The sequence below is a fragment of the Asterias amurensis genome, chromosome 6 (genome assembly GCF_032118995.1).
Source record: "Asterias amurensis chromosome 6, ASM3211899v1".
Classification (NCBI taxonomy): domain Eukaryota; kingdom Metazoa; phylum Echinodermata; class Asteroidea; order Forcipulatida; family Asteriidae; genus Asterias; species Asterias amurensis.
The window spans coordinates 3,651,302-3,677,760 of NC_092653.1; the positions used below are offsets into that span (position 1 = coordinate 3,651,302).

At 36.6% G+C, this 26,459-nt stretch overlaps 2 protein-coding genes across 2 annotated transcripts in view; one reads left to right on the forward strand and one right to left on the reverse strand.

Moving 5' to 3' along the window:
* Positions 1 to 25,228, reverse strand: part of LOC139938555 (rRNA methyltransferase 3, mitochondrial-like) — a 31,860-nt gene extending 6,632 nt beyond the window's left edge. The window contains exon 1 of the mRNA XM_071934127.1: positions 24,798 to 25,228. Within this exon, the coding sequence (XP_071790228.1) occupies positions 24,798 to 24,919 (122 nt within the window). The 5' untranslated portion in view covers positions 24,920 to 25,228. The remainder of the gene's footprint in view (positions 1 to 24,797) is intronic.
* LOC139939024 (ficolin-3-like) lies at positions 15,697 to 16,764 on the forward strand. The gene has a single exon (XM_071934736.1). It carries the CDS (start codon positions 15,697 to 15,699, stop codon positions 16,762 to 16,764), a length of 1,068 nt encoding a protein of 355 aa, XP_071790837.1.
* Positions 25,229 to 26,459: the final 1,231 nt, after the last annotated feature.

Here is a 26,459-nt window from a genome sequence, read left to right on the forward strand (position 1 = left end):
AAAAACAACAAAATGAATTTGATTCTGGCTGATGAGACTGCACTAATGGTAAACTGTTCAAGCCTGGAATTTCATCTTAAAAAGGATAAGGCAATTTTCATTTTGCAAAGGGCAATTCCATTGAAACATGTTAAGGTCAGTGGGAAACTTTTGAAGGGGCACCAAGGCCAAGACCAGGGGGGCAACGGAGGTCATGACCTCTGTGGGCTGCGTGTAATTCCAGGCCTGGTATTCATTGGACCTACAATACCAGATTAATCTGAGTTCTAAAAGATCGAATTTTAGTTACAGACTACAATGTTCAGTTATTGTTTGATTGATGATGAACCGTCCTAAAAAGGGGGCACAAAGAAATTTGCTGTTAAACTGGGGAAAAGTCTTAAAGGAACACGTTGCCTTGGATCGGTCGAGTTGGTCTATAAAAAACGTTTGTAACCGTTTGTTATAAAATGCATGGTTAGAAAGATGTTGTAAAAGTAGATTACAATGATCCACATAAACATGCCTCGAAATTGCACGGTTTTCCTTTTACCTCGTCGACTAGCACGGTCGGCCATAAACGGCCGACCGTGTTAGTTCGCAAAGTAACAGGAAAACCACGCAATTTCGAGGCAAATTTGTGTGGGTCATTTTATCCTCTTTTTAAATCATCTTTCTAACCATATGCATTTTATAACAAACGGTTACAAACGCTTTTCAAAGACCAACTCGACCGATCCAAGGCAACGTGTTCCTTTAAGATCAGCTTGTTTGTTCTGATTTGCTCTGTATAGTATTAAGTTAAGTCCCAACATTTATTCTTAGAAATGAATTCTTTACCTTGCAGAGCATATGCATTGAATAAGGATTTACCAGCATGTTATTTTGGTGCAGAGATTTACTCTTCTGTGCTCATTAGGTGCAGTATAATAAGTGTGTTTAAATTTTCAAGCAAATGCCACCAAAATACAAACACTAAACACCAATCTGCAATTGACCAGCGATGGTTAGAAAAGTAAATCTACAGCAATTGAAAATTATTTGTAAGTTTCCCATCGTTGAATTGAGACTGCTGAAAGGGCCTACATAGCCTCCAAGAACGAGGCTCCATTAAACGGGCATGCAACTTTTCAGCTGATCAGCAGGTTTCCACTTTTGTCTTTTCTAAAACAGTGCCATAGAAAACTGAAAAACACTGTACAAAAGTTAAGTGTAATCGGCCATTTCCTCTGTTATTTTTGCAATTAGAAGAAAGTTGCATGTTTAATAAAAGCTTGCAGTAAAAATGTACGTTTTCTTTTAGTATAGGTAGGGAATGGTTAAAAGTGTTCAAAGGGTGTTCCTGTTTGTGGCTACAACGGCTACAGGCTACAAGATCAAGGCGATCCGTTGAAGCATGTAGTAAAATATTGACATCATGATCAAGGCAGGCTTGAGGATGTACGGAATTATGAACTCTCAGCTCACCACCCAGTTGTCGCATTTGATACCTCACCCTTTATAACGATAGGGAGGGAGGGTGCGTGCATTCAGTAAACTGGGTGAGAAATCATAATTCCTAATAAAAAACAACCACAAGTCAGCTTTGAACATGACAAGACATCCCCTCTAAAAACAACTTCATATGAAGTTTTTACAATGTTGTTTAGTTGTAATAGCCGTATGGTCCAAAACAACAAGTCTTTTCTATAAAAGTATTAAATAAGTCAACCCAACAAGTAATGTATTTCAGAAAAACAATTTCATCCCGTGAACAGATTTTGTTCCCACCAGAGAACAATTTCATCCAGCAATTTTGCATAGCAAAACCTGTAGACGGAACATATTTTGTGCACACTGAATGCCAATATTGAGTAGAATTTGTGATTTTTTAGTAGCAACTGATACAAGGGAAATCGCTCACTGCACACTGAATACATGTCTTGAGTAGTAAATGATAACTTTTGAGTTGCAACTAATGTATTTTGCATAGCATTTTGTTCTGCTACAGTATACTACAAGGGAAATCGCTCACTACGTTATTTAGTAGCAAATGATAACTTTTTGAGAAGCAACAAATGATTTTAGTGTAGCATTTTGCTCTGCTATACTACAAGGGAAATAGTTCATTGCATTTAGTTTACGTTCACATTTAAATGAGACAAATTATGGATTAACTCGAGCTGGTGAAAAAATTATCATTCACAAAACCGTTTTAACATCTAGTAAGGCGTGAGATATTTTCTTGGTAAAACCCCCCACAGCAAAACAGATTGCAGCAAAACTACACAAATCTACAATTCACCCAAATCTTATCTACATTAATTTTATCCCATAGTAACTTTTTATAACATTGAATTAAAAAGATTTTATTAATTAGTGCTTTAAATCGCATTAGATTAAAGCATGGAGGAAGGAAGAGAAGGAGCTCGAACGAAGGGACTTCAAAAGTCGAACCCGTGGTACCGCGGTCGTTTAATGACACCTCGTAATCACCCACATACCTTATACAAACATCGGGCGACCTGGCGTATGTGAGTTTGCGCGTGCGCACTTGGTTCTTCACTCAACTTTGGTGTCAAATAATGTCGTATGGATATACATGTAATAGAAAAACCAAATTTTTTTGAGACGTGATAAAATGTGTGTACACTTTCGCCCACCAATTCGAAAAACACAATTGAATACCAACCATCCTTAAGTGCTAAAAAATACCCCAATTTTGCACCACCGCAAGTGACAGGAAAGTCGCAAAAAATGTAAAAATATGCTATGATATTTCCATGTAAACACCACAAACGGTAAATGAAAACGTGTATATTCACAATTCTTGTCTCCAATGATTCAACTTTACACGAAGGCAACGGTGCAGAGTGGCGATACCACACCTTCTGTCAAAGAGATCTAATCACGCTCACTAATCGGCCGTCCAGCTGGAGGTCTCCTATCTTTTTCCACTGGTCAGACATGGGCACTGTCATGGTATTCTTGTTTTACTCTGCGGTTTTGCGGGTCGTTCGAACTCCTTCTCTTCCTTCCTCCATGATTAAAGTAAACTGCATACTCTTTGTCCTCACTGAAGGTGCAGTAAATTAAAGAGGTGTTCATTTTCTCAAATGAAATTCACCAAAATAAAAGGTTTTTAAAAATTAGCACTGGTGCTTTAAATCACATTGTAAACTACATACTCTTTGTGTTCGCTGAAGGTGCAGTAGAATAAAGAGGTGTTCGATATCAAAAACGAAATTCACCAAACGAAAAAGCACGGTGAGTAAAAACATCACTGCGTGCGCGTGTCTTTGGTAACGCAGCAGTGTTACTGCAAGGCATATTAGTAAAATTACTAGCATTCGGCTTCTACAATTAAAATTGTAGGCCTACGCTTTGTTTGTTTTGATAGTTGTATCTTGGATGTTATATAAAACAAATAATGAATGTTTTTCATTCGTGCAATTCGTTGAAAGCTAGAATGTTCCATTCAACTCGGCTCCGCCTCGTTGAATAGAACATTCCATCTTTCAACTCATGAACATATTTGCACCATTGCACTCATAAACATTCATTATGTGTACAATATATATTGTCAAGTCAACTGGAAGTACTATTATTTGTGACGAAACTGTTCAGGTCTTGTCCTGGATGCATCAACAGGCCGACTGATCTTGTAGCAACAAAAGGTTGGTGACCCGTGTTGGGGTCACTGAATCGTGCAGACGTCGAGGGATCTGCCACAAGATCAGTCGGCTTGATGATGCAACCAGGATAGGACGTGAAACTGTTGTCAGGAATAAATAGTAAGTCCAGTTGACTTAAAGGCAGTGGACACTATTGGTAATTGTCAAAGACCAGTCTTCTCACTTGTTGTATCTCAACATATGCATAAAATAACAAACCTGTGAAAATTTGTCTTTGACAGTTACCAATAGTGTTCAGTGTCTTTAAAGGAATTTGAATATAAAAACCAGTAAAAAAAACATGGTATCCAAAGCCATAAATTTTGAACGCTTCTTTGGTTTGAGGCTATTTTTATGATCTGTGGAAAACATTTTTCTGTCAATAAATAAATCCTTGGCAGAACCCTGGTAGTTTATCAGACCCAAAGTCAACATTTGATCACAATTTGTTTTTGTTAAGATATTACACAGCAAGGTGTTGCCATTCACTTGTTTAAACACAATACAGATGGACTTGTCAGTTTACTTGCCCGACCCTAAAATCACTGGACTTGGGCCTCTGGTCCAGTGTAAAATTTGAACCCCGAATGGTCAGTGTTCTTCCCCTTAGCAATGGTCTGATGGCCAAATGCCAGTTAAAACACCTAAAGAAAAGTCAAAATTCCCTCCCGAGTAGTCGGACGGGCTAGTTCAGTGTTAGAAAGCATCCATATTTCATTTGAAACAATGACTAGTGAAAAAGCTGATGAATTAGTGAAATGACAAGTTAAGAAGTCAGTTCAGGTAAATATTTGACATACTTGCTCACGGTCAAAAAAATGATTTTTTTTTAATACTTTGTGGGTGGAAGGGCCTTGGGCTGCAAGTAAACAAAATTGCATTTTCAATCCATATATAGCCCGTTGCCATGGTTACGGCTCATTTTGTTTTTTGGCCATTTTAGGCCGATTTTGGGGTCTGAAAAACTGGTTTTTAGCTCATATTTACAACTCCACCCCACAAAAATGCAAAATTATTTCAAAAAACCTTGTATATCACTACAAAGTATCACCCTTGGCCTTCCTTGAGAAAACAAATTATTGCTTTAAATATCACCCTTGTGCTATTTTTGCATCGTGCATTACAGTATGTTTTTGAACTTGCAAAATCGCCATTTTTACCTTTTTTTTGGACCCCAAAATGTCAACTTGCCAGGGGTCTCAGAAAATTTTCCTTTCGGCTGTGGTTAGGGCCAACATTGGTCTTTTCATATCTGGTGAGAAAAACTTGGGCAATTGTATCCTGTTGTGACAGTACTGCCTCAAAACTAGACTTTTTTCCCCCAAAACGTGAAAAAAATGCTTTTTAAGGGTCTTTTCAAATAATATTGACATACGTGTCCACGTTGAAAAAAAGGGAAATTTTTCTTATACTTTATGGATGGTAGGGACTTGGGGTCCAAATAAACAAAATTTACATTTCAAATCATTGTATAATACGTTGCCATGGTAACAGTTCATTTGTGTTAAGGCCACTTTTGGCCGATTTGGGGGTCTGAAAACTGTTTTTTAGTTAATATTTACAACTCCACCCCACCCAAAAAACAAAAATATTTCATAAAACCACTACAGATTATCATCCTTGGCTTTACTTGAAACAAAAAATTATTGCTATCAATTTCACCTTTGTGCTATTTTTAGAACGTGCATTAGAGTGTGTTTTTAGAACTTGCAAAATCAACATTTTTACCATATTTTTGCCCTCAATTTTTTTTTTCTTTTCAGGAGAACATTTTCCTTTCGGTTTTGAATAGGGCCAAAATTTGTCTTTTTATTTCTTGTAAGAAAACCTTTGGCAATTGTATCCTGATGTAACAGTACTGTCTCAAAAATAGACCATTTCCCCCCAAAACATGGAGAAATGCATTTTGAAATATTTGCTTCATTTTGAATTTATAACAGAAAGAAGTAATACTTCCATCAATCTGGCAGATCTTCATAAGCACTCTGTAGTCTTAGTGCATTACCCAACATTGATCAGGACTTGTTGATGACCTAAATCTTAGAATTTGCCCCACCTCGGCCCCGCCCCAATCATATTTCTTGACATTGCGTAAAACAAAGTTTTGTGAACAGCGGCTCTTTTTTAGAAGTCACATTTTTGAATTCCCTTTACAAATCAAGAAAGTTTGTGCAGTCTAAATTTGTGTTGGTTCTCAGAATATTTCCCTTTTGGTTGTGATTGGGCTATCATTATGGTTTGCATGTCTGCTGGGGCGAAACACTTTGGTGTTGTGACACTTCTGCATCAAACATGGTAATTTTTCCCAAAACAAGAAAAATGCATTTTGAAGATATCCCTTAGTTTGAATTGATAAAACACAAAAACGAGCATGATTATTAAACAATCTGGCACTGTTTCCATGCTCTTTAAAGTAACAAGTACAACGTTTTTATTTTTAAGCCATAACCATGCTTTGCCACTGAGAGTTCTTGTTTTGTCATGACTACTTTACCTAGTTGTACAGGTATGATTCACATTGCAAGAAGAGAAGTAGTGCGATGAGCATTCTTTACTATTCTTGTCTATACATGACCTTTTAACAGTCTCCTTGGTCCCCTGCCTGCTACCAAACTAAACATTTTCATCCCAATCAGAACAAAGAGGCTCTAAAAGTGCACAAATACTGTCTCCAAAGTATCTAAATGGCCATTCACCTGCTTTAGCCTTCTGTAAGCAGTTCCCCACCCATGGTGGGGTTCCCTTCAATTGTACTGTTGCAAACAATAACAGAGTTGGTTTATTTTTAACGTGATAAACAATTCAGCAGGTAATGTTTGACAAAGTTTTTTGTTCATCGTTCTCAGAGACATATATAACAAATATGAATTAGTAGATAGTGAATGGAAAAAATAATCAAACTAGGATGAATAAACTTTTGTCACTGCAATTGCATCTTACTTATTTATGTTGAGCAGGTGCAAGTATTTACAACTTCTATCAATGTTGTTTCATTAAAGGAACACGTTGCCTTGGATCGGTCGAGTTGGTGTTTAAAAAGCGTTTGTAACCGTTTATTTCAAAATGCATATGATTAGAAAGATATTTTAAAAGTAGAATACAATGATCCACACAAGTATCACCCAAAAATATGTTTCTAACCATATGCATTTTATAACAAACGGTTACAAACGCATTTCAAAGACAACTTGACCGATCCCAGGCAACATGTTCCTTTTAAATGATCTCTTACGCTCATCTTGCAAATCGTTAGTATCATTGTTTTTAACAACACTTTTATGCGGAGGCTTTTTAATTTCCCACATGTGTGCTGGACATGATTGGATGCTCCAAACCATCTGCAGCACAGACACTATATTGTTTATGATCTCTATCTCTATGAAAAGTTTTACATTTGGTAGCAGGCAGGGACCAAGGAGAGTAGGCCCTGTATTAAAGACAACTTGTAAAGAATGCTAATCGCACTCTACTTGCAATGGGAATCATACCTGTACAATAGGTAAAATAGCCAAATCAAGAACTCTCAGTGGCAAAGCAGTGGTTATGGCTTGGTTGGATACCATTATGTTTAAATAAAAACTTTGAACTCAATACTTAAAGGGCATGGAAACAGTGCCAGATTTTTACAAGCATGCATTGATTTTGAAAAAATTACTATACTTGAGGCAGGTAGTGTCACAACAGGATACTATAAACCCAAGTGTTTCTCCCAGAAGACATCAGAACACAAATTATCGCCCCAATCACAACCGAAAGGGAACATTTTAAAAAAAGAGGTGCTATTCACAAAACATTGTTTTATGCAATTTCAAGGAATATGATTGGGGCTGGGCCGGGCAAATTCTAAAATGTATGTCATCAATAATTCCTGATCAATGTTGGGTAATCCACTAAGCCTACAGAGTGCTTAAAAAGAGAAGCAAGATTGATAGAATTATTACTTTTTAATGTTATAAATTCAATTTTAAGAAAAAACAATTCAAAATGCATTTTTCTGTTTTGGGAAAAAGTCTATTTTTGAGACAGTACTGTTACATCAGGATACACTTGCCCAAGTTTTTCTTACACAAAAAATATCAATTTTGGCCCTAATCGAAACCGAAAGGAAAATAGTCTGAGACCCCCCCCCCCCGAAAAAATTTAAATTTTGAGGGCAAAAAGTATGGTAAAAATGTTGATTTTGCAAGTTCTAAAAACACACTCTAATGCACAATCTAAAAATAGCACAAGGATGAAATTCATAGCAATAATTTTTTGTCTCAGGTAAATCCAAGGATGATACTTTGTAGTGATGTAAAAGGTTTTATGAAAGATTTGTGTTTTTAGGTGGGGTGGAGTTGTAAATGTTAACTTAAAAAACAGTTTTCAGACCCCCAAATCGGCCAAAAGTGGCCTAAACACAAATGAACTGTTACCATGGCAACGTATTATATAATGATTTGAAATGTAAATTTTGTTTATTTGGACCCCAAGTCCCTACCATCCACAAAGTATAAGAAAAATGTTCCCTTTTTTCAACGTGGACACGTATGTCACTATTATTTGAAAAGACCCTTAAAAACATTTTGAGGCAGTACTGTCACAACGGGATACAATTGCCCAAGTTTTTCTCACCAGACATGAAAAGACCAATGTTGGCCCTAACCGCAGCCGAAAGGAAACTTTTCTGAGACCCCTGGCAAGTTGACATTTTGGGGTCCAAAAATAGGGTAAAAATGGCGATTTTGCAAATTCTAAAAACATACTGTAATGCATGATGCAAAAACACCACAAGGGTGATATTTAAAGCAATAATTTTGTCTCTGAAGGAAGGCCAAGGATGATACTTTGTAATGATATACAAGGTTTTTTGAAATAATTTTGCATTTTGGTGGGGTGGAGTTGTAAATATGAGCTAAAAACCAGTTTTTCAGACCCCCAAATCGGCCTAAAATGGCCATAAAACAAAATGAGCCATAACCATGGCAAAGGGCTATATATGGAATTGAAAATGCAATTTTGTTTACTTGCAGCCCAAGGCCCTTCCACCCACAAAGTATAAAAAAAAATTAATTTTTTGACCGTGAGCAAGTATGTCAACTATTTACCTGAAGTGACTCTTAATTGGTTCTGCTAGCAAATAAAAAAATATATAAAAAATAAGGAAAACCCTGTCAGTAATTATTTTCTTATTTTAAAAGGTTTATCAAGTTTAGTTTGATTTCCATGAGGTTTTAAGCTTTATCCAAAACCTGTATCAAAACACTACAGTTAAAAATGTGCTCTGCATGAGTGATGCAACAAGACCTTCAATAAACCTAAAAGGAAATTAATAATAGTGACTTGGATGCAAGTTACAGGAAATTAAAAAAATTGCTTTCTAAAGATGTTCACACTTGACTGAAAATGATGGAACAAAAACCTGTGGCTGCAGTTTTTATTTAATTGAAAAGGCTGTGTGTATAAAAACAGTTATTTTGGTGCCTTTTTGATGGGAATATGGTCAAGGATAGAATGCATTGCGGTAAGACTACATGCACATGTAAGAGCAACACATTGTACCTGTGCATCAATAGTAAGGGAATATTCGCTTAGCACAGTTTAACAACACTGCTAACCATAAGTAAAGCAAAATGCACACTAGTCACTGGCTATAGACCAATGGAAGTGTCGTGGCCGAGCGGTTAAGAGCACCGAATTCAAAACTCTGGTGTTTCTGATCAGCAGAGCTTGGGTTCGAGTCTCAGTTGTGACACTTGTGTCCTTAAAAGCATGACAGTAATTACTTTGCCCTTGTTGGGATGGGACTTAGAATAACCCATTACACTTATCAAAAAGAGATTGTTCTCCCTGGTGTTTCTGGTTTGATTACATATAGCACCTTGTAAACCATTACTTGATGCTATGTCAAAGGAGTAGGTCTCATGCAAACGTTGTCCCACATACATTTCAGGAAATTACTAAGGGAATAAAAGGGTAGTTCTTAAACGGCTGTTTAAAACCGGCAGGCTCGTTGCCGTGTGATAAAGGCCTGATTCGAAAGCGAGGGCCTTTATTGCAAGGCAACGACCCTGCAAGGTTTTAAACGGCCGTTTAAGAACGAGTCACTACTCTTTTATTCCCATTCATAAATGCCTTTTCGGTTAAAAGGCGTAATAAAGTAAGAAACTCTGTAAAACTTATCCGCTTCCGACCTGCTTGAGCTCTATATGTTCGACGTCCGTGTATTGCATTGTTACGACTGAGACGCCCAGTTTCCGGATCCGTTCGTGCGCGTTGTAGTCTTGGTGCAAGACATTCTCGTTTTCCTTTCACACACAGCGCGGCCAACTCACCGACAGCGACCGCATCGCTCGTAACAAGAAACATCTTGCACCAAGACTAGCGCGTAGTATCTGAAAACAACCGGTTATAAACAGAGCTACAGCTGGTCATTATCAACCGCCTAAACACCCCCACGTGACGCCCTCTCCACCAATAGGAATAGCTAAACTGTCTGATGTATTTATGAATGTATGTTAAAGCGCCTTGAGTGTCACTCGATGATGGATATGCGCACTAAATAAGAATTTAGTAAACTTTTGCGAAGTCTTTTTGGTCCAGCTGTGAACCAGTGATTCTAATTTAATCCAAACACTTCACCTTATCAAGCAAAACGAGGTTTTCTATGCAGAGAGCATACAATTAAGAAATATTTTTTTATGATTCTCCACCGTGTGAGACACACAAATCAAAACTCGTTATTGGTGGTATGCATATTGCTCTGAACTGCATTTTTTTCTGTCAAAATACACAAATCAGTAATTTATATTTGTTGAAATATCTTAGATGTAGGTTGTGTACAGATTGTTATGAAGTATGAATACTTCAAGGTAATGGATTGTTTTTTTGCTGACAAGACAGTTGCTGGCAGCGTATAAGCACTTTATGTAATCCAACTTTTTATCGTAAACTGACAAACCTGTAGAAATTTGAAATAATGACTGGTGAAAAAGCTGATGAATTAGTGAACTGACAAGTTAATTGGTCCTGCTAGCAAATAAAATAAAATAAAAAAAAAATAAAAAAATAAGGAAAACCCTGGCAGTAATTATTTTCTTATTTTAAAAGGTTTATCAAGTTTAGTTTGATTTCCATGAGGTTTTAAGCTTTATCCAACACCTGTATCAACATACTACAGTTAAAAATGTGCTCTGCATGAGTGATGCAACAAGACCTTTAATAAACCTAAAGGGAAATTAATAATAGTGACTTGGATGCAAGTTACAGGAAATTAAAAAAATTGCTTTCTAAAGATGTTCACACTTGACTGAAAATGGTGGAGCAAAAACCTGTGGCTGCAGTTTTTTTTAATTGAAAATCTGTGTGTGTAGAAACAGTTATTTTGGTGCCTTTTGATGGGAATATGGTCAAGGATAGAATGCATTGCGGTAAGACTACACGGATAAAATGGACACAGTAGATTTTCCAGGCTTTTATCTGGCTCAATGCTCATAATGATTAAATGCGAAGGCGTTAGTTTTCGACAACATCATCATGAATGATGATTAAATCAGTTTCATTTGTGTTTACTAATGAGCGTTTGTTGGGTAAGAGCTAAATAATTTAATCATCATTAGCTTCTGCGACGGTTGTAGTTTTAAGCCAAGGGTTGTCATTTTCAACACAACGCAGATTCATCCCAAGTACTGTGGTAGAAATTGAGGGACGACCGTCCTCAAAGCTGACGCATGTTCAGGTGACGCCAAATGTCATCATTACTGTCGCAGAACCGTCCGTCTTCTAAAACGAACACTCCCTTATCCTTATAACTAAGCCCGGGCAACTAGTGAAATCTACTACTTGACAAAAATAGTCGTGACCTTTGACACTAGTCGTGACTTATCATTAAGTGTGGTAATGTGTTAATTCATATAGTTCCTTGTACAGCGCTTTGTAATTGTAAAGACTGCTCCCTAAATATTATTTATCATTATTAATATTTTATTGGTACACAGGTATGATGTTTTGCTCTTACCATCATATAGTCTTATCGCATTGCATTCAATCCTTGACCCCAAATTCCTACCAAAAAGGCACTAAAATAACTATTTCTGTACACAGCCTTTTCAATTAAAAAACAGCCGCTATGTATTTTAGTTCCACCAATTTCAGTCATGTGTGAACATCTCTAGAAAGCAAATTTTGTATATTTTCCCTGTAACTTGCGTCCAAGTCACTATTGGGTAATTCCACACCAAAGTGGACTTGACATCAACAAAACTTAAATTCATGGAAAAAAAACAAATATAGGTGTCAAATTAAAGCTAAAGGTCTATATTTTCAAGATCTTTACTCAGAATAGTGATTTTGATAAATTTTGGTATCCATAAATATCAATAAATCAATAATCTGTTATTGGAAAAAAATCTGATAAATACTTACCTTAAACTGTTAAAGAATTATGCAGAAAGTATATGATTTATTTTAATTTTATCCAGGTCATATAAAAGTATAGAGCTTAAAAATGTTGTACTTAGTTTCACTTCGGTGACTTTACATATTTGGTGTAGTAAAATGTCCCGTTACCAAAGAAACGTCAAATTTTAATAAAATAAAACAAACTAGTTATTTAGGATAAATGCAGTGAATCTTAGTTTTTAAAGGCAGTGGACACTATTGGTAAGTATAAAACATTGTGAGAAGCAGCTCCCTCTGAAATGACGTAGAGGTAATTTTCCACGAATTTGATTTCGAGACCTCAGATTTAGAATTTGAGGTCTCGAAATCAAGCATCTGAAAGCACACAACTTCGTATGACCATGGTGCGACAAGGGTGTTTTTTCTTGCATTAATATCTCGCAACTTCGACGGCCGATTGAGCTCAAATTTTCACAGGTTTGTTATTTTATGCATATGTTGAGATACACCAACTGTGAATACTAGTCTTAGACAATTACCAATAGTGTCAAGTGTCTTTAAAGCAAGTTTTAGTGGGCCTTTAACATGGAATTGTGACTGATGCCCCAAAACTTTTTGTTAATTAATTATGTTTGATTAAAACACGTCCTTCCGTTATCATATTAGTGACGGAAGGACGGTAACATAAGGACAACTTCAATTTTTATCAAATGTTTTATGCAATTTATAGCATTTGACAAATAAACAACCTGGTTAGCAATGTCTGTGTTGTTATACTGCAGCTTGGTGAAGCGTTTAACCTGTGACAACATCTTTTGTTATGCTAATAAGCCTATAGTCATTAAAGGATTCAGGTACTTTTTCAAAATGTCCACAGATTTACATTAAACTTACAGGGTTTGAAGATAATGATAGTGGAATGCTTCACTTCAAATATTAAAAACTGAGGTTCTGTAGTTTTTGAGAAATGAGTAAAACAAGTCACAAAATAAGTTTTGTCTCAGTAAGATGAACATTATTTTAGCATGTAAAATCCCATTAACCAGTTATGATATTATACCATAATCATAGCATAAAAATACGTTTTTAAATGCTAAAACTGGGACGAAAATTATTTGTTTTACTCATTTCTAAAAAACATACATGCACCTCAGTAAGTGAAATTTCAAGGGAAGCTTTCTACTATCATAATCTTCAAACTGTGTAAGTTTAATGTAAATCTGTGGACATTGTGTTTTGTGTTAGGAAAAAGTACATTATAGACCCTTCAAAAGGAATATCAGAGGTCTTTAGACATGTTAGATACAATATGAACATCTTGAAAAGTGGTGTTAAAAAACAACTCAGAATAATGATAAGCCCCTTGTGTGTGCACACCAATGATACATGAACAGAAGCCATCTTCAAGTTTTTACTTTTTCAAGACACCAAGTTGCCCACTGACTGCTCTTCATTAACAAACTGACTGCAAATTAAGCTAACCCATGTACATGTAAGCTGGAAAGATTAGCAAACTTGAGAAGTGGTTGTAGTACATTATTACCTATGAAGGAAGAAAACATAATGGTTACGTAGTTCAACTTTGGTAGCCTTTAAGGAGCCAATCATAATCAAGAAAAATTAAGTGTTTAATCATTAATTAGCAGGAAATACTTATTACAATAAACATTTTCTTTATTATACTTGTATTGACAAAAGGTCTAATGTGGAATAGATGTCACTAACGCTGCACATTTTCAGCAAAATGTAATGTTAAAATCACTTTGTGTGCATGGTAAAACTGAGTAATCTTGTTGTCCTTCCGTTACCGTCCTTCCATTACCAAATGTTAATCCACTTAAGGCATTGTATTTATAATACAATACCAAACAATTTCAAATGAAGACTGGTATAGTATAACCAAACCCTTAAGTATTGCATTTCTATCCTTTAAAACAAAATTATCTTTCAGAATTCACAGAAATTATGCAAAATACATGATAGATGGGAAAACCATGTCTGTTTTGGTGTCCTTACGTTACCGACGTTGTTAATATTCATATTTTCTAAACTAAAAGTATTTCAGCCAAAAAGAGGAGGCCATTTTGAAGGCAGTCATTAATAAAAGAAACTGTGACATTTGCATGATGAAACTTTTTAAACTGTTCATGATATCCGTGATTTAAATGTTTTTTAATGAGTCAAAACTTCCTTCCGTCCGCGGAATTGCCCTATTATTGATTTCACTTTATGTTAATTAAAGGTCTTGTTGCAGCGCTCTAGCAGAGCTAACAGACTGTAGTATTTTAATACAGGTTTTGGATTAACTTTTAAAAATCTCATGGAAATCAAACTAAACCTGATACAAGTATGACTTCTCTTTCAAAATAAGAAATACCACCAGGGTTTGCCCTAGTTTGTTGATCAATTTGCTAGCAGGACCAATTAACTTGTCATTTTACTAGTTCATCAGTAGTTCATCAGTAAAAAAGTGTATTACTTAAAACACAAAAAACCCTTCTTGATCACCCATCTCCTTGACTTTACCTGGATACATTTCACTGCATATTACACCACACACCACTGACCATACATTGCTACCCTGATTTGTAAGGCAGCATTTTGTATTAATCATATTTCTTCTTTCTCAAGGAAAATGGTGGCAAGAGGACATTATCTTTTTGCTTGTGTTTGCTCTTTTGGGAGATTTCTCTGTTCTCTTGTTGAAATCCTTGTGTTGTCAGTTTGTCAACATAACATTTCTGCTTTTTCAGCCCTAGGCAGTGGTACAAATTAAAATTCATTCTGGATTTTAAAAAGTTGTACCTGCTGCTTATCACAAATATTAAAGTGGGGGAAAATATTTAACTTTAGGAAACCACCTTAATGTGCTCACTTTTTAGGGTCCGTTCACAGCTTGTGCAAACATAAGCTGAATTTGTACAAAATGGTACAGAATGTGTAAAAAATAGTTCTATCGGTTTCCTTTCAAATGTTAGCTATAACTTTTAAGTGGAAAGAATGTTGTGACACAAATTTTATTTGTTTGTGTCATGTCCGTGTTTGCTTTGGTTATCTTCACAATAGGAGTGCCCTTTTACAGTAACTGCTCCCAGGTAGTTCACAGTTATTGACTGATGTAATGACTGCACGCACAAAAGTGAAGATAATACACACAGGTAACCAATCATATCACTTGGGCTGTGACAAAGAATAACCAATTACAGCACCCCACGAGAGTCCCCATGCCATATACATGTAAATAAGTGAGATTTGAGGCATTGCATGGTGAGGTATCAAGTATTTGGTTTGCGGTAACACCAGAAGTGTTTCTACTTGCCAGGTAGATGTTGTTCTTTAGAGAACTGTCTTGCTACCGCGGAGTAGATTTTCAGAATCCCAGGTAGTTCACATCAGTTATTGAATCCGAGAGACTTCTCAGTTCTGAAAAGAACTGTTCTGGCTGCTTTTTAACTACTACCTGAGCGAAAGGTAGAAAAACAACCGGGACTACTACTTTAGCTTTTAGTGGATCGTTAATAACTTGACTATCGCGGAATGAGTTCTTAAATTGGTCTCATTGTTTCGGCTAGCTTGCTCTAGTCATTGGCTGGAGACAGTTAGTGAAGATTCAGTTTTATAATTCCGAGATATTTGTCTGGAAGATATCCACATCTACCAAGACTGAATCTACATGCAATGTATGATGGCTTCTTTAACACAATTCCTGATGCTACATGCAGCTACAACTCTTACACTGATCATTTCAAACATCAACCAAACAACAGCTTCTGATGCAACTGCATGTAAGACATATACACTTATGAGAGAGTTTTTATCAGCAGAAAATAGAAAATTACTGCAACTTTCATATCAAGCGAAAGTAACTCGTTCTCATGTCCTCTGTGTGAGTTACTGCCATGCTGATCCTCAGTGTCACTCAGTCAATTACAACATTGACAATCATCTGTGTGAGCTGAACAACGCTACCAGGGCTCAGTATCCTGATGACTTCATTACATACTGTGGTAGTGTGTACTTTGATGCTGATGTAGAAACACCTCACTTCTCTCTACCTGACCAAGCACTCCTTACACAGCCTGATACAACCATCTCCTCTGGGCCTCAATACAGCAGTTGCCAGGAGCTTCTTGAGGCAGGTCATAATGTGAGTGGTATCTACACAATATTCCCTGCTGGATTCAACAACTCCCTTCAAGTCTACTGTGACATGGACACTGATGGTCAGGGCTGGATGGTCATTCAGAGGCGTCAAGACGGCAGTGTTGATTTCTATCGTAATTGGACTGACTACCAGGGTGGCTTTGGTAACTTGTGTGGTGAATTCTGGCTTGGAAATGAGAACCTACGTACCCTGACTGAGTCTGCAGGACCATGGAAGCTGAAGATTGAGATGGTCAGATGGGATGGAGAAGAATCCTTTGCTGAATATGGACACTTCAAGATTGGTGGGGACAACTATCAACTTGAGATTGGCTCATACAAGGCGAACAGCACAGCTGTAGATAGACTTGAATACCACAATGGAATGATGTTCAGCACCAACGACAAGGATAATGATCTAACGGGCAACAGTAACTGTGCTGTAGAGTTCAAAGGAGCATGGTGGTATAATAATTGTTATCATTCTAATTTAAATGGTAAGTATTATCCATATGAATCTGATGACATGGATGGTATACATTGGTTTGGTCAGGTGAATATATACAAATCTCTCAAAACATGTTCTATGAAAATGTGCCTCTCAACCTAGTAACTAATTTACACAATAGAGCAAAGAATAAAAAAGATTAGGAAGCTTAGTTAAACAACAAAATAAGTAGGATTTGAAACTTTGCATGGTGGAAATAGGATCAAGGTTTGCGGCGTGTTGCAAACCTTAACTATACAAAAAAATAACAACAGCTAATTTCCTATATTGAAAATTTAAGTTTATTTTAACTTTTTAGAATGTAAACTGTCACAACCACCCTTTTTGGAGTTTGATGAGTTGTTTTACACATGAGTTGTTTTACACATGCAATTAAAACACAACAACACATAGTAAATGTTTGCCGTAAACATGGTGTTATCGCGAACCTTTACTATAAAAAAATATCTAATTTCTTATATTGAAGTTGGTTATAACTCTTTAGAAATAATTTAATAATGAAAACTTATAAAGCGCACAAATCCACAGAAGTGCTCATGGCGCTAAAATACAAACAATAGCATTAAATTAATATACAATAACAACAACAAAAATTAAAATGTAAACCTAAGTTGAGAGAAATCTAGAACATGTGGTATAGAATACAATAATACAAATGCAATATTTAAGAAAAAACATCCTAAAAGGTAACAAAAATAACCATAATTAAACCATTGAATCAAATACCTGTTTGAAAAGATGTGTTTCCAGTTGTTTTTTAAATTGGGTCAAAGAAACGGATGATTTTACTAGTGCAGGCAGTTTGTTCCATAGACGAGGGGCAGCATGTGAAAAAGATCGGTCTCCCCATGAATGTTTGGAAATGGGCTTAATAAGGAGGCTAGAATTATAAGACATGAGTTTTCGAGGAGGATTGTATGAGCTGAGAAGATCATCAATATATGCAGGGGCATTGTTGGTGAGCGATTTATACACGAAAAGCAAAAGTTTATACTTAATCCTACTGCTTACCGGTAACCAGTGTAATTCTTTTAAAATCGGGGTTATATGGCAGGACTTTTTAGTTAAGGTAATAACACGAGCAGCATAGTTTTGATTACGCTGAAGACGCTCAATTTGAGTACAAGGAAGGCCATATAGAAGTGAATTGCACATATCCAGTCTAGAAACTACAACAGAGTGGACTATCTGCTCAGTTGCATTTTGTGTCAAATATTTCCTTACTTTGCCTATATTACGGAAATGAAATGTTGTAGAGTGTGAAATACTAGAAATATGTGAAATAAGTGTCATGGAAGAGTCGAATATAACACCAAGATTGCGAGCTTTTGTAACAGCGGTGACTTCGGAGTCACCAATATTAATGCGGGGAATAGTAATTTTAGAAAGTTGTTGCCGTGAACCGAGTATAAGAAATTCTGTCTTGTGATCATTTAGAATTTCAGAAACACATGATTCAATACGATTAATGCTCTCATCAACAACTCTCACCAAACCTGTCACAACTACCCTTCTTGGAGTTTTATGAGTTGAGTTGTAACTTGAGTTTTACACATGCAATTAAAACACTGCAAACTGCTGTGCAGAAGACAATCACTTCAATGTTCAAACTATTGGGAAATGCACAGATTTTAATGTTGTTTTAAATACCTTGGATGGTGTGGTATTAAGTATAGGCCCCTTCAAGTATCGAAATGAAGTCAGTGGTGTTGCCACTTAAAGAAACACATTGCCTTGGATCGGTCGAGTTTGTTTATAAAAAGCGTTTGTAACTGTTTGTTATAAAATGCATATGGTTGGAAAGATGTTGTAAAAGTAGAATACAATGATCCACACAAACACGCCTCGAAACTGCACGGTTTTCCTTTTACCTCTTCGACTAACTCAGTCGGCCATTTATGGGAGTCAATTATTGTTTGTCTCCCACAAATGGCCGACCGTCTTAGTTCCCAAAGTAAAATTAAAACCATGCAATTTCGAGGCATATTTGTGTGGATCATTGTATTCTACTTTTAAAACATCTTTCCAACCGCGTATGCATTTGATAACAAACGATTATAAACGCTTTTTATAGACCAACTCATCCGATCCAAGGCAACGTGTTCCTTTAAAATGTAAGAGCTTAGATTTAAGGGAAACAAATCAATAAACTCTGTGTAGCTAAAGGACTAAAATATTGCTAGACAATGTAGCTGCTCAGGAAGAAAAGGAATAACTTAATGAAAGCTTCTTGATACAAAACAAACTACACCCAAGAAGAAAGATATTCACTTGGCAGGCAATTACAAATGTACCATCACCAAACGAGGTAGTAGAAAATTATTGGGAAAAAAGAAATTTTTTCAAAGAATTTTTTTTTTCTCACTCCATGCCAGTTTCAACTGCAAAATGCACTAAGAAACACTAAGCAGTATTGCAGATGACAAATATTTTACCCTGATAGATTTGTACTAAACTAAAAATTTCATTCATATAAATAATTTCAACTCTATTTTACAATGTTCAAACAGTCTAAAATAGAAAGAAATTGCATTTTAAACCCCACACAGAGACAAATGTACATGCCTGAACTTCATTCTTGAAGGGGCACAGCAATGTTCCTCTGATAAGGGGCACTCTATGAGCAATATGTAAAACTGTATTGAATTTTTGGTCAGGGCACCACAGCAAAAGAATAGGGCACCACAGCCATTGCTGTTGGTGCCGTGGGTTATTTTTGAGGCCTGACTGTACATGTATGAGCAGGAAGACACTCATGAAATGACTTAAAGTAAAACAGTCTCAATTCAGACCAAGAAACAGTTTAACAAACTGCACAGTACATTATCATTGGTGATTTCATGTTTTAGTAATGTGTGTTTGGTAAAACTTGTTTGAGATAATGAACACCTCTTTATTTTACTGCACCTTCAGTGAACACAAAGAGTATGTAGTTCACTGCAATCTAATGTAATTTAAAGCACCGGTACTAACCTAAAAACCTTTTTTAACTCAATGTTATAAAAAATAACTATGGGATAAACCTTTAAAAAAAGATTTATGTAGACAAGAAATTGTGATTTGTAGATTTGTGTGGTGATTTGATGTTTTATTATTAATGTGTATTTCGGTGAATTTCGTTTGAGATATTGAACACCTCTTTATTTTACTGCACCTTCAGCGAACACAAAGAGTACGTAGTTCACTGTGATCGAATGAGATTTAAAGCACCGGTACTAATTTTAAAAATCTTTTTAATTCAATATTATATAAATTACTATATGGGAAAAACCTTTAAAAAAAATAATAAATACTGTAGATTGTGATATTTTTGCGGATTTGGTGATTTGACATTTTAGTAATGTGCACTTTGGTGAATTTCATTTGAGATAATTAACACCTCTTTATTTTACTGCACCTTCAGGGAACACAAAGAATATGTAGTTCACTGCAATCAAATGTAATTTAAAGCACCTATTAACTTAAAAATTCTTTTCAATTCAGAATTATATAAATTACTATGGGAAAAACCTTCAAAAATTTCGTTTGAGATATTGAACACCTCTTTATTTTACTGCACCTTCAGCGAACACAAAGAGTACGTAACGTCGTTCACTGTGATCGAATGAGATTTAAAGCACCGGTACTAATTTTAAAAATCTTTTTAATTCAATATTATATAAATTACTATATGGGAAAAACCTTAAAAAAAAAAAAATACTGTAGATTGTGATATTTTTGCGGATTTGGTGATTTGACATTTTAGTAATGTGCACTTTGGTGAATTTCATTTGAGATAATTAACACCTCTTTATTTTACTGCACCTTCAGGGAACACAAAGAATATGTAGTTCACTGCGATCAAATGTAATTTAAAGCACCTATTAACTTAAAAATTCTTTTAAATTCAATATTATATAAATTACTATGGGAAAAACCTTCAAAATTTTCGTTTGAGATATTGAACACCTCTTCATTTTACTGCACTTCAGCGAACACAAAGAGTACGTAGTTCACTGTGATCGAATGAGATTCAAAGCACCGGTACTAATTTTAAAAATCTTTTTAATTCAATATTAGATAAATTACTATATGGGAAAAACCTTTAAAAAAAAAAATCGTGTAGATTGTGTTTTTTTCGGATTTGGTGATTTGACATTTTAGTAATGTGCACTTTGGTGTATTTCATTTGAGATAATTAACACCTCTTTATTTTACTGCACCTTCAGGGAACACAAAGAATATGTAGTTCACTGTGATCGAATGAGATTTAAAGCACCGGTACTAATTTTAAAAATCTGTTTAATTCAATATTATATAAACTACTATATGGGAAAAACCTTAAAAAAATTAATGTAGATAAGATTTGGGTGATTTGTAGATTTGTAGATTTGTGTAGCTTTGCTGCAATCTGTTTTTGCTGGTTTGTTTTCACCGTGGAAGAAAAGATCTGTAATGCCTTACTAGATGTTAAAACTGTTAAGGTTTTGTAAATGGTAATTTTTTCACCAGCTCCTATTTATCCATAATTTTTCTCATTTAAATTTGAAAAATATTATTGACCAAATGCAGTGAACGACTTCCCTTGTAGTATAGTAGAGCAAAATGCTACGAAAAATACATGAGTTGTAACTCCAAATTTATCATTTGCCACTCAGTATTAGTATTCAGTGTGCAGTGAGTGATTTCCCTCGTTTAGCAGAGCAAAATGTTACACAAAATGTATCAAGTGCTACTCAAAAATCACAAATTGCTACTCAATATTTGCATTCAGCGTGCACAAATAATGTTCTGTCTAACGTTTTGCTAAGCAAAATTGCTGGATGAAATCATTCCCTAGTGTGCACAAAATCTGTTCACGGACTAGATGTAACTGTTTCCTGAACTATAATACTTTTTGGTTGATTTAGGAAATACTATTATTGAAAAGCCTTTTTTTTTTACCTCTTACCGCAATTACAATTGTAAAATTTATATAAACTTCATATGAAGTTAAAGTTATTGGACACTTATTCGGTAAACAGTATTGTCCAAAGGCCCACACTTCGTGTATCACAACTGATAAAAATAACAACAAACCTGTGAAAATTTAGGCTCAATCGGTCATCGGAGTCAGGAGAAAATAACGGGGAAAACCCACCCTTGTTTCCGCATGTTTTGCCATGTCACGACATGTGTTTTAAATAAATCTGTAATTCTCGACAACGAGAATTTATATTTGTTTTAATGTTTTCTCGAAAAGTAAAGCATTTCATGGAATAATATTTCAAGAGAAGTCTTTCACCATTACCTTCTGTAAACCCTGTAAGTTATTCATAAATCTGTGAACTTTTTTTTTTTCTGTGCCAAAAGTGTATAATGGCTTTAAGTTAGAGGGGATGTCTTGTCATGTTCAAAGCTGACTTGTGGATGTATTAGGAATTATGATTTCTCATCCAGTTACTGAATGCACGCACCCTCCCTCCCTATCGTTATAAAGGGTGAGGTATCAAATGCGACAACTGGGTGGTGAGCTGAGAGTTCATAATTCCATACATCCTCAAGCCTGCCTTGAACATGATGTCAATATTTTACTACATGCTTCAACGGATCGCCTTGATCTTGTAGCCTGTAGCCGTTGTAGCCACAAACAGGAATACCTTTTGGACATTTAACCATCCCTATACTTAAGTACACGTCCATTTTTTACTACATGCTTTAATGGAGCCTCGTTCTTGAAGCCGTTGTATAACCCTTTATAGCAGTCTCAATTCAACGATGTGAAACTTACAAATAATTTCCAATTGCTGTACTTTTCTAACCATTGCTGGTGAATTACAGATTGGTGTTTAGTGTTTGTATTTTTGTGACAACTGCTTGAAAATTTAAACACACTAATAGTAGTTATTTATGTTAATTTCTTAACTTTATTTACTGCACCTAATGAGCACAAAGAGTAGTTTAAAAAACTCTGCACAAAAATAACATGCTGGTAAATCCTTATTAAAGGCAGTGGACACTATTGGTAATTACTCAAAATAATTATTAGCATAAAACCTTACTTGGTGACGAGAAATGTGGAGGGGTTGGTGGTATAAAACATTGTGAGAAACGGCTCCCTCTGAAGAGACAACAAATTCGAGAAAGAAGTAATTTGTCCAGGAATTTGATTTTGAGACCTCATAATTAGAATTAGATTTTGTCAACTTCGTGTGACAAGGGTGTTTTTTCTTCAATAGTTATCTCGCAACTTCGTAGACCAATTGAACTAAAATTTCCACAGGTTTGTTATTTTGTGCATATGTTGAGATACACCAAGTGAGAAGACTAGTCTTTGCCAATCACCAATAGTGTCCAGTGTCTTTAAATGCTCTGCAAGGTAAATAATTTATTTCTAAGAATAAATGTTGGGACTTAACTTAGTACAGAGCAAATCAGAACAAATCAAGCTGATTTTAAGACGGCTTTAAAAAAAGATGCACTATTTTTCCCAGTAACAGCAAATTTCATTGTGCCCTCTTTTTTAGGAATCTTCATCATCAATCAAACAATAACTGAACATTGTAGTCTGTAACTAACATTCAATCTTTTAGAACTCAGACTAATCTGGTATTGTAGGTCCAATGAATACCAGGCCTGGAATTACACGCAGCCCACAGAGGTCATGACCTCCGTTTCCCTCTGGTCTTGGCCTTGGTGCCCCTTCAAAAGTTTCCTACTGACTTAAAAAATTTCCAATGGAAGTGCCCTTTTCAAAATGAAAATTGCCTTATCCTTTCTAAGATGAAATTCCAGGCTTAAACAGTTTACTATTTATTAGTGCAGTCTCATCAGCCAGAATCAAATTCATTTTGTTGTTTTTAATTCAGGCTATTTCACAGCCACCGTGTAATGAAATAAAATAATCAGCTCATACCAGTCATGTTAATCTTTCTTGTCGAACTGCCTGATACTTTCAAGTGTACATATTGAGTCAACATTATTCCTTGGGTCTTTTGGTGGACCTGTGGACAAGTCGTTCCCAATCTCTCCTTGATTCTCGCGACACTAGAGATTGTATCGCGAGACCAGCAGCTTCGCGCGAGAGCAGTGTTCTCGTGGGAGCAGTATTTGATCACAAAACCTGAATCATTACGCCACCGCCACGACTCAACTATATCACCGCTACAGACCACAAGTCTAGTCTTTAAGTTTTTCTTCTTCCACACTATCTTAACTCCACCACCAGCCTCACTACAATCAGTCAAGACTTAAGCTGTGTTCCCATTGGACTTTCCTTTGTAAAGTAACAGCCGCCGATTTCACCAAACTCATGCTAACTTAGGATTAATCTTAGGACTTAGGACGAGTAAAGTTCTGTATCCATATAGACGTTAGGACGCATTGAACCCATCCTAAGTTAGGACGGGTTACTTGTTCTAACTCGAGATAGGATGAATCCTGGCGTTACGTGAAATCGGTTGCAGGACTTTTCTGTAGAATGACAAAATCAAATCCAATGGGGACGCAAGGTAAACTGCTCTCCCTGTCAACTTAATGCAACAGTAAAAATAGGTCGAAAGAGGTAGCCACAGTTACCTTACAGGGCTGCTAAAAAAAGTATGGGGCTGATTACTTTTAGAAACTATGCTCCACGGGGGAGCCTTATATAGTTTCTAGAAGTAGGGGCTGGTTAGCCCTGGAGAGGAGTCCAACCTGGGCTAGGGGCTGGTATGCTTTAGTAGTGTGGGCGACCAGAACACAGAAAAGAGTACTGCGTTTGATGTCTTTAAAGTCCTGGAAAGCATAACCCATTAATATAGTTGCATTATTGAAACCCCTATGGACGGCCGTTGGGAGGAGGAAAACGTTATCGCAACTTAACTCATTAACGAAAGAACCTATATGACAATGGCATTTGAACCATTGTCATGCAGTGCGTACATCTTCAATCATTTGAAGGCTGCACTTTACAAGGAAGAAGAAGAAGCAAAAGTCATGTTAGCCCTAGCCCACCTTGTTGAGCTGTTAATGGCTCCGCTTTTAACATCGGTCTCATCACTGTCACCATTGACAGTGATGAGACCGATGTTAAAAGCGGAGCCATTAACAGCTCAACAAGGTGGGCTATGTTAGCCCCACTTGTATGAATCCAGCTAGCCTTGGCTGCTTGATTAGAAATAGGATAAGGAACTCACCCGATTCGTTTGTCATCTGCTTTTGCCTTTTCAAAATTCATAAGTGATCTTGTTTCCCAAAACTTCCTTTTCTTCATCTTCGGAATCCAAATCAGAGAGTCGCTGCTATCGCTGATTATCATCCGACCGTCGTCTAAGGTCCGACCTTCCTGACACTGACAGCTCCCCGGACAGCGGTCCGAACACCCAGCCGTCACGGCCGCCTCCTGACGCCGTCGTCAGTGACGGCGGCTCCGTTTCGGACTTTTTCTTCTTGGTTGACTCGTTCGTTTTTTCACAATTCGTCTGTCTTTGACAAACCTCCTTCGCCAGATTAAGCGTCGTGGTTGCTACATGTCTAGCTGTCGACTTGGAAACCGCAGTTTGAGTTAGAAAACATGGTTTATTGAACGTGGAAATTGTCACCAGAAAGCGCATGCTGTTTCGCATGGGCGCCGCCATATTGGAACTAAATTACTGCGACAGAAACGACAATGAGGGCGCTATTTCAATTTGCCGAGGTTGGGAAAAAAACACAGACATAAAGAACCTTCTTTATGTCTGTGAAAAAAACTATGGAAAGGCATAAATGCAAATCAAACACAGATCTCTATTACTGTTTGTAAAAATTTTCAAAGTTTACAAAAATTGTAATTTTGGTAACATTCGGCCGTCCATGCCAACCAAGACCAAACCAGGGCGGTTTGTTTATCAACAAACGAAACGTTCTCTTAATCTTGTGGAAATGATGTGGGTGAGGGTGTTATACGCCTCTCTGAATGGGTGCGTTCGTTTAGCTTCCCTGGGTCGACCCCGTCGTGTGGCATTGTTCCCCCCAGGACGAACGTGTGCAGATAATAATACCACGGGAAAGAACCTGCCACACACCGGGGTCGACCCAGGGGAGCTAAACGAACGCACCCTATATTTATGCATGGTGTCATAATTCTAACCCAAAATGAAGCTATTGCGCACGTCCGCCACTACTTGCAGTGGCTGCGCCCACCTCGTTTTGGGTTAGTCGACGAAACTCTAGAAACTATAAGGCTCCCCCGTGAGCCTATAGTGGTCTACTATTTTAGGCCTCCTTAACGCTATACGTTTTTCAAATCACGTTGATAGGTGAAAGTTTTACGACCGTTAGCCAGCAATAACTCAAGTTTCTTTAGGACTACACTACCAACACTTTCCACACACACTCAATATACATTCATAATGCTTGCATTTCCTTTTTGTTGAGTGAAATTAAAAAACATCGTCAAAAAATTACATTTTCTGCTCGGTACTCACTGTTGTTTTTCTGCCGCATCGCATCAGCCTACTACATGTAGATCGACGAACTGCCGAGCATATTTAATGATTGGTTGCTATAACTGTTGAATGATTTTTGCTTTGTTTCCAATCACGTGTACACGATTTTAGAATTTAAGGCCCCATTCATCGTGATTTATTGAGCGTACGTCCAACGACGCATACAAAGTTGTCTGAGCACCAAATATAGCAAGTTTTCGGAACATGCTGTGCAACATCTATAATCTACTGTTTTTACCACCGCTTTTGGGAGTAGCAGAGCGTCGGCCTCATTAATTTTTAGTTTATTGTCATATCAATTAATTCTCATGTAAACTTTCTGGTCAACATCCGCCGGGGCGCGCGCCCCGCGTGACGAAGTCCCCTGATAAA